The sequence below is a fragment of the Cyanistes caeruleus genome, chromosome 8 (assembly GCF_971803275.1).
Source record: "Cyanistes caeruleus chromosome 8, bCyaCae1.hap1.1, whole genome shotgun sequence".
Taxonomy (NCBI): Eukaryota; Metazoa; Chordata; class Aves; order Passeriformes; family Paridae; genus Cyanistes; species Cyanistes caeruleus.
The window spans coordinates 16,146,420-16,156,216 of NC_141708.1; the positions used below are offsets into that span (position 1 = coordinate 16,146,420).

Sequence of the window (9,797 nt, forward strand, 5' to 3'; positions counted from 1 at the left end):
TGGCCCGGCTACAGCAAAGGCCACTATTTACACTTTCTACCATGTATTTTGCAGGGTGATTTCACAGCAGGGCATGCACACATGCACTCCTTGTTTGCAGCACGACAGGCACTCACTTCACCCTCATTTTCCACTTCAGTCCCTGTGGTGGTGCTGCTGCTGCCTCACGTCACGAGGCCACGAAATAAATCCTTGCGCTAAGCAGCAGCACTGTCTTAATAAAAATCCTAATAGGTTTATGATATAAAAACAAAGACTTTTCGCTTTATTGATGGCAATGTACCTTTTCAAATGGGAGATGCCAGGGACTGACTCCTGCTCTCGGGCAGAGCAGCTGGCAGGACCTCTGGAGGCTCTCACCAGCAGCACCGCTGTGCCCTGGCTCACGCAGGCCTTGTACCTCTGTTAAAGAAGGAAATAAAACCGAGACACTTAGAAAAATGCTGTATGATGGTCTCATTCCCTCTGCCTGAAGAAAATGACATTGCACGTACCATGGTAGGACCCATACACTGCTGCAGGCACTGCCAACCCAGTTTAACAGGAAGAAAGGGGAACTGGGTAACTAAAAAGTCAGGAAAATTAGGGTAATGGAATGTAAATTTTTAATTTTTATAATTATTTTAATTTAAGAATTGTAGTTGGCCAATCCAGTTGTTACCCTATTCTGTGAGACAATCTGTATAGTACAAACCAAAGACAGTGTTATAAAAGGAATTGAAATCCTAAACTTTCCACCTTGCAGAGTTTAAACATCTTCCAGAACCTAAATAAGCGCCAGTATGAAACCGTTCTACACTTATTTGAAGTTGCAATAATAGCAACTGACTTGGCTTTGTATTTCAAGTAAGTACTAAATTCTGTATAACTTCCTACTGAAAAAAATCAATGATATGAATGTATAACTGTAGTTCTTTGTTTTTTATATGCAGCATAAAAGATGTTTATATGCAGAGAACAGGGCTCTATTTAATATTGCCATTGAGTCTAATTATTGCAAAAAACAAGACATTCTTAGTTTGATTATAAGCTTTCGAATTAGAATGCATGAATGTATATAACACTTAGTAGGTAATACATTGAGTAGGTAATTCCAATATACTTTTAGTTACAGCAAGCACTATATTCCAGAAGAGTGTGTTCAGTAGCCAAATCATAAGGTTGTGTACATGTGTGATATTTAACATACCATGCAACAGATACTCAGAGTCAACAGGAGCATGCTGAAGATTAGAAAAAACCAGCAGACATCCACTGATCCCAGTGCTAAATATGTCAAAGACTCCAGATATCAAACTATCAATTCTGTTCTTAAGTTAGTGAATTAACATGCTTTAATAATGGTTATCTTCCTTAAAGATAGGTGGAGACTTTTGTTTTATGACTGGGATATTTAAAGTCAGAAGACAGGTAAAAATTCAGGAAATTGTTTAATAGCAGTTATTAGGATTTAGAGAATAGTAATTCCATTATTTCATTCATTATAAGCACAAACTAGAAGACTAATGAAGCAATAGCAAGACAGGCTTATAATTTTCAAAGTTCTTTTCAGTCAAGTCTTAGTAATTCTTAGAATTTTTGATGGGAGGGAGTAACAGAGCATCTATTAATATATGCTTCACTTTTCCCAATTTGGTATGTTACAGGAAGTAACAAACATGTAATGCTAAAAATTGAGAATGTCACCCCAAAGAGTTTAGTCTGAAGAGGCAGGAAATTGGTTACTTGTTTCTTTGTCAGGAACTCTGACATATTACTTCACATGTCAGTGCTATGTAGCAAAATCAAAGTGTCTAGGTTACCTAAAATGTTTGCATTCAACAGCAGGAAAGTATTACCTTGATAATATTATGACTAGGATGGTACTTGGGAAAAGAACAAATATCATAAATATGATTTTATATTTCATTTTTAATGCAGGAACTCACATTCAGTAATATATGCTTTATTGGTTTGTTTTAACAGGAAAAGAACTATGTTTCAAAAGATTGTGGATGCAATTGAAAAAATGGAAACAGAAGAGCAGGCAATTAAGTATATATCTATTGACCCAACGAAAAAAGAAGTCATCATGTAGGTGGTTAATATTTTACTCCTTATTCAATCAATTATCTAGGACTTGATTTTAAAATAATTTGGGAACCTGGACATGCAAATTTGGACCTAGTGTTGTTGTCCAATGACGAGCATAACCATGATTTAAATTTAGAAACTGATGTCTGTAATCTTCTTAAAATGTCCAAAATATTAATTCATTTAGTATCTTAAATTCCTTAAATCTAGACCTTTTATTTTTTTTATAATCTCTCTAGCATTGGATAGTTAGGGACCTCTGAAGTTCATCCTGTCCAACCCCTCTGCCAAGGCAGGGTGACCTAGAGCAGGTCACACAGGAACTGGTCCAGGCAGGTTTTGAATGTCTCCAGAAAAACTCCACAATATCCCTGGGCAGCCTGTTCCAGTGCTCTTCTACCCTTGGATAATTGTTCTTCCTCATGTGGAGGTGGAACCTCTTGTGCTTTAGTTTACTGTCATTTCTCCTCCCCCTGTTGCTGAGCAGCACTGGAAAGAGTCTGGTACCATTCTCCTGACACCCAAAACTATACTCATGTTTTGGTTTTTGTTTGCAAAGGGCTATGATGATGACTGGATGTGATCTGTCTGCAATAACCAAGCCCTGGGAAGTGCAGAGTAAGGTAGGCACTTTTGAAGTAGACAATACCACATTTACTCGCTGTTTTATTGCCTTTTTGGTGGATGATCAATTAAAAAAATTAACCTTTTATTACTTGATACATATTTAAGTACCTGTTGCTTCCAGAAAAGAACTTCTACCTTTTTGTCACTGTGAGTGTAGGAGGTCAATGATGTCTCTACAGTTGCCAACCTTTCTCTACTTGTCCTTGACTAAAACTGGCACCGCTAATTCTGGCAGCTGTTATAGCTACCCTTAAATATCACTCAATTATTTCTCTGCTGGACAACTTCTACTACTTTCCAGCTATTTTTAAGATTTAACAGTATGGTTTGAATTGTATTTATTCTGTAAATCTTGGTGCCATTAAAAAGCAGCTTAAACACACTTAAATTCTGTGACAATACGGAGTGGTACATAAGTACTTCAAGTACTCCAGTATTTATTGACCATCCTGATGAAGCTCATCACTTAGCCTTACAGGAATATGTTTTAACAAAGCATAATCAAAACACAACTGCAAATACTTGTTCTTCTAAGTTATACACATTACAGGTATTACAAGAATCTTATGTTGTAATCTTGCCTTGTTTTTGTCGGAAATAATGTGTTATTTACTCAACATGCATCAAAATATTGCTACTGATAATATGCTGGGAAAAGCCTTAAGTACTGCAGACAGTGTCTGTAGGTTTTTTCACTTTTCTGGAAAGCCTTGTATTATTTATTTAAATATACTACTTTCTGCTGACAATTCCACTGAATTGTACTTATTCAGGTTGCCCTCATGGTTGCAAATGAATTCTGGGAGCAAGGTGACCTGGAAAGAACTGTGCTACAGCAACAACCTATTGTAAGTACTAAATAATTTAACTGTGTTAAGCAATATTAACTGTTACTAAAACACTGAATAAATAATGAACCATGATGCTTATGACTATACCAAAAAGCACGATATCTACATATTCTAAATTACTGCTCTTCTGTTCTAGCCTATGATGGACAGAAACAAAGGAGATGAACTACCTAAGCTCCAAGTTGGTTTCATAGACTTTGTGTGTACATTCGTGTACAAGGTAAGAATAATTGGTTTTGTTTTCCTGTTCTAGCACTTCTGATGGCACAAGATGTTGCAGTAAAAACTTCCAGACAGCAGCAGTATTCTCGGTCTCAGGGTGAACGATTATCACAACCCACATAATTTTTCAGTATTTTGTTACATCAAAGAATTGTTCCCATAGAGTAAATTCAAGAGATGTGAAGCAAATTCATGAAAAAGCAAGATCCCCATGAAACTTCAGGGTGCTAAGGTTTTGTTAGTGCCTTGAGAAAGTTACAAAGTCCAGCTTGATTCTTCCCAGACCCATTTAATATAAGCAAGCAATGTGGATGCTTACAGAAAGCAGTAAATAGCACAGCAAAGGGAATAGGAATATGCAATATTTGGGGCATGTAGATATGCTGTCTCTTCTGTAAGGCACTGAAATGTCCACATTCCTAATCTCTGTCTAGTTTTTAATATTACCCAAAAATGTCAGGCAACAATGTGATGTGATTTTTAACAGCTTCCGAAATATTGTCTTTTTATTGGAACATATTACAGGATAACAGACTTTTTAATTGTATCCTGATACTGATAATCATATGATAAAATATCCCGTATCATAGCTGTATTATATGAGTCAGTCTATCATATGTGGGATGAGGGAGCATATTAAAATCTACAGCATATAATTCCAATATTTTCCTAACAGACTATGTGCACAATAGGGCATCGTTATCCCAACACAGTATTTCCAACAATATGCCTTGGAATTAGATGCAATAGAAAATGAAATGTTTTCTCAGCACTATTTCTACAATTTCAGACTTAACAATTCATCAGTGCTTAAAAATTTAAATTTTTAATTTAAAAATCTAATTTACTAATTTCCATTGCTTGTACAGGAATTCTCGAGGTTTCACAAGGAAATTACACCTATGTTTGATGGTCTTCAAAACAACAGAGTTGAATGGAAAACACGAGCTGATGAATATGAAGAGAAGATGAAAGCTATTGAGGAACAAAAGAAAAAGGAAGAAGAAGCAGCTGCCCAAAAAGGTTAAGTAACTTCTTAAGTTTTCATTTACATATATTTTTACGGCAGTCAACATATTCTCTCTCTCTCTCTCAAATTCACACATTGCAGTTATGCAATATTAGACTTTATACTAATGGTATGCAAGTTCTGAATTAGCCAAATTAGCTTTATCTTTACTTGAAAGAGAAGTAAACTTTAAAGGTTACAAAAATCCAGTAAGTACATTGACCTCATTTCTGAACTGCGGAATTATATGACCACCACAAAAGTAAGAGAATGTAACATTTCTTCTATCTAAAGACTTAAAACTGAATCTAATTAAACACTTACTTATCTGAAATACAAGAGATGCATCAAAATTCTGCATCATCAGCCCCAAATGTATTCAGGTGCTTTGTTTTCAGCTGAAAACGAAAAACATAAGGGAACAGAGAGTATGCATTTGGAACATAAAAAAAAACAGCACAAATTCCTACTTCTCACCAAGTTTAAGATAAAGCTTTTGGCTCTAGTTTCCTACCACCAGTTTCTTGGCTGAAATACACTCTCTCATATAACAAATTCAACATTAGTCTTCCAAAGACAGACCAGTTCCTAAAATTGGAAGCATGGTTCTGCATAGCATAACCTAGAAGAGAATTGGATTTTATAGAAACTTGAAACCTGTCATTCAAGTTTAAGTGTGAAATGAGTCAGTTTCTTCTATTCTTTGTATTGCATGTGGAGCAGCAGGTCTACAGTTCTGCCAATCGATTGAGATGACTGAAAAGGTTCAAAGGTTAAAAAAAGCCATGAGTGATTAAAACAGTGATAAATGGTCAGCTAGTTTGAAGAAGAAAAGTTTACTTTTTCACATGTCTTTAAAATATAAAACAGTATTGAATAATTTATTTGTTAATCAGTATCTGTGGGAAATAGGTGAGTATTCTTCACATTTCACATATAAGAAGCTGTCCAAGGCCACTGCATTAAGTTACCATCAGTTATTGGCTCCTACAAAACTGATATTAGGTTACAATAAAAATAAATGTAAAAGAAACGAAAAAGTTGTTGCAAAGTTGTTTAAGAAGTACTGTAAGTTACATGATTTAATCAAAGCAGATTTTTTAAAGAGTTTAATAGAATGAGTCAAGTATTTTGGCCTGCTCACAATGTGATACTAATTACACATATTTTCACAGAAATTCCAACCTCCTACTTGCTCCCAAATTTATTTTCAATGACGCTTTCATTTTTTTGAAATCATATAATTTTTATTTAAGACTAATTTATTGCTGAGAACTAGCTGGTTGTCAGTATGAAAAGAAGTACTTTTTCCTTACACTGGAACATAAACATCTGAACTTTACAGAAATACCAGCAAAACAAAACAAAACCTGGGACCTCCTTACACAACTTCAAACCTCCTTATACATTTGCTTTCTCAGCAAAGAATATTACCAAAAAAAGTTACCAAAGTCGGATCCAATGCTCCTAAGCTTCTTAAATAGAAATTAAATAATCAATTTAGGAAGAGTCAGGTATTTCTACACTCATTTGGAAGTTAGGACCATCCTACATAATTGGTATTTTGGAATCACTTACGTTATTGAATTAATAAGTATTTTCCTTATAGGAAAATAGGAAACCTTACACATGCTTACACAGGCAAGCATGGACAGACTGATTTGCAGAAGCTAAGGATCTGGCCTTTGCATATCATAATTGGCAATGCAAAACAAAAGGGAATAATTCTGCATCCTTTAAAAACACACACTGGAATGAGGCCATGGACATTTGTGAAGAACAGATCTGACACTGTCAAATCAGGGCCATGTAAATATATGGGTTTGTTAAGTCAGTTAATACAAACAGAAATTTGATACATGCTGAACCATGGTGGTTTTCTGTAGAACACACTGACCTGGCTATTCTTAGCCATTCAGTAGACACAAAATAAACATGTTTGCTGAACCACTACAGTGGAAAGTTCAGAACTGAAGTAAAGCAAAATACAGTATTAAACTGAGAAAATCAAATACATAGTTAGTAAAATAGTGTTGAATATATCCACAAATTACAGAGGGTAGGACACTGATTATGTGACATGTTTCAATGCAGGTGGAAAGGGTCGAAAATGACCTAGTAACATGGTGATCCACAGCTTTCAAATGTAAGTTTTAATTCTAATATTGGTATCTTACCTTAAGTGAATCTGGAAATGCAATTTATTACATTGAAAGAATCTTAACTATGACCAATGAACATCTGTGGCATCATTTGAGAGAGAGTAACAGAATCAGTAGCTATCTCTCTCTCTTAATTAGTAATTACAAAGGGATTCATGCAGGGTTGGAAAAAGGTTTATGCAATTAGGTCAAATTAAAGTTTTTGTATCATTTTCTTCAAGAATAGATTCACAGATTATATTGATTCAAGAGTTTCTTTCTTTTGCATGGCTTGCATACCTCAGTTTTGTATGTGTGGGACAGAGTCATATATTTAAATACTGAAACTTTCCAGTAAGAGTGGTTCAGTGTGTGTTTGGTCCCTTGAGAAATGATGGTATCAACTCCTACACTATATACACATATGTATATATAACATGTCATTGTTTCTTATTCCAATATCTCAGACAAGCAGTGAAATTTCAGACAGCCAAACATACATAATATGCATAAAATAAAAGCAGCACTCCTTAATAAGGAATTAGAGCAGATAAAATTAACAGAAAATACTCATTTTACTTTCCTTCCTTGTTTTTTAACAGAAAGTGCTGCTGCAGGTGGTGGAGGTGGTGAAGAAGGAAAATCCAAAACATGTGTAGTTTTGTAATTCGTTGTCTCAGATACTGTTCCTGCTACAAGAAAAGACATCTAGAAAGACCTTCAATGAGCCCCTGTGGATTCCTGCTTTGTATAGAATAGCATAGATCAATTTCTTAATCCTCTTAAACACTTGCCATTTGTTGGAAATAATTTTTAATGGATTAAAAAAAACCAGTTACTATTAAAAACTGGAAAAAATAATGGTGCAAAATGAGTTAACTGTGTGCTCTAGGTATTTTTTCATGTCACTCAATTTACATACAGTACTTTTATTAAAATATGTAACTTCTAAATACACTGTCCATAAAAAATATAAATAATTTTGACAAATGTTATATTAAATTACTGAACGAAATCTAAGATGTAAACTTCAAACCAAGAATTGCAATATTTGTAACTTGGATATTTAGATTTTTTATATTATGTGTATTTCCTTCATCTGTAATTCTGTCATTTTCCTTCATTCTCAATAATATATAAAGTCCCAGAGTAAAACATTTTTTTCACTTTAGGAATGCACAACACAATTCCCTAGCTCTTATCTATAAAAAGCAGGCCCATGGTACATTGATTTTTTTGCATAATTACCAATGATAAATCTGTAAATTATAGCCATTGTAGCCTTTTGATCATATGCAAATGGCTCTCCCACAGTTCCTAAACTGACCAGCTTTTATTGTAAGAATCTAAAATAGCAGACTACAAACATCATACTTTACACACAAGTAAAAGCTTACTAAGATACACCAGCATATCTACAAGCAGGATTTGCATTCAAGGGCATTTTAAAAGGCTCATGTACTCCCAGTGCATCTCTTTCAAAATGCAATAAATTAAAGTATTTGAAAACAAATTAATTGGCACCAATTTAATCTTCTGAGGGAGAGCAAAGCAGAAGTAACACACACCATATTCCCATTACCTGTCTTTCTACAACCAAGTAGACAGACTGCACACAAATTAGCTCTTTGTGAACACTGACCTTCCTTCCCACACCTTTGGAACAAATCCACTCCACACCTTCCACTCCGGAAACCAGCTCCTTCTGTGGATGGAGGAAGGCAAATGGCTACTATGTTAGGCACAGACCTGAGTATTCACTGGAACCAGTTTCAAATCTAAGGAGATGGATGTCAAATGCAACTCCTGCAACAGAGACATTCAACATTCAGACTCAATCCTGCCACTTTTCCTGCTCCTTTAAACAAAGCAGACCCGCACTTCTTTTTTCCTATGAAGGACCTTCCACATCCACATGGAATGGAGAATGAGCAATTTGGTCATATAAATATTTCTAAGAATGCTCTATGAACAGAGATACTGTATACATTTATCACTCAAAGGAATCCACAAAAATCTCCAAACACTTAAAACATTCTGACTTATAAATGGGCCAAATATTTTATGCAAAGTTATGACATAAAACCAGGTAACATGTTATTTTCTGTACTAAATGCCACTACTAAAGAAAACCATTTCAAGATTGTTTGATAATGTATTTTTATTCAAACTGTATTAAATGATGTACTTAATATGTATAGTGTAACTTTTATAACTGTATTTTAAAGACCCAAAGAGAAGTTAGTTATTCAGAACACATACTTAATATGCAATACTTGAAGCAACAAATATAGCAACGCAGTTGACCAAAGCCCCTTTGGGCAAGTTGCACACGTTTAAGCAGATTGCTGCAGATTGGATTTGACTCTCAGCCAAGCTCGCAAGACGCAAGATGACAGAGAATTAACCTTTAAATCCACCTTCTTACCTAAAGAAGCCTTCATGCAAGGATACGTTTATTTCTTACTCAAGGACGCCCTAAATATGTCCTTGTACTGTCATCTATTATGTAAGTACAAAATGTTTAAAATGTAATTATGTTAAGTAATACTTGTAAATAGAGTTCTCAACTTATTCATATGAATGCATGTGAAATGTTCATAAATACACTACAACTATCTCTGCTGTTATATTGTCCACATCAAATACTTACTAGAAATAAATACTTTCTATACCTACAGTGAGAAGTACTCATCAAAAAAATATTTTATAAACATTAACTTCCTCAGATTAACATGAAAACTTAATTTTAAAACGTCTGACCTTTGTATCCAAAGTAATTTTCACCAAACAGAAAAAATATAGGCATGGTACCTATCCACGTGCAGACTGTTTCTTTGGAAACATGACCGAATGAATATTTGAAGATGTGTT

At 34.6% G+C, this 9,797-nt stretch overlaps 1 protein-coding gene across 1 annotated transcript in view; it reads left to right on the plus strand.

Moving 5' to 3' along the window:
- PDE6C (phosphodiesterase 6C) overlaps nt 1-9,603 on the plus strand; it is a 31,953-nt gene extending 22,350 nt beyond the window's left edge. The window contains exons 15-21 of the mRNA XM_023929639.2: nt 746-846; nt 1,966-2,073; nt 2,633-2,696; nt 3,474-3,548; nt 3,688-3,771; nt 4,643-4,796; nt 7,526-9,603. Of these exons, the coding sequence (XP_023785407.1) occupies nt 746-846; nt 1,966-2,073; nt 2,633-2,696; nt 3,474-3,548; nt 3,688-3,771; nt 4,643-4,796; nt 7,526-7,590 (651 nt within the window). The 3' untranslated portion in view covers nt 7,591-9,603. The remainder of the gene's footprint in view (nt 1-745; nt 847-1,965; nt 2,074-2,632; nt 2,697-3,473; nt 3,549-3,687; nt 3,772-4,642; nt 4,797-7,525) is intronic.
- The last annotated feature ends 194 nt before the right edge of the window (nt 9,604-9,797 follow it).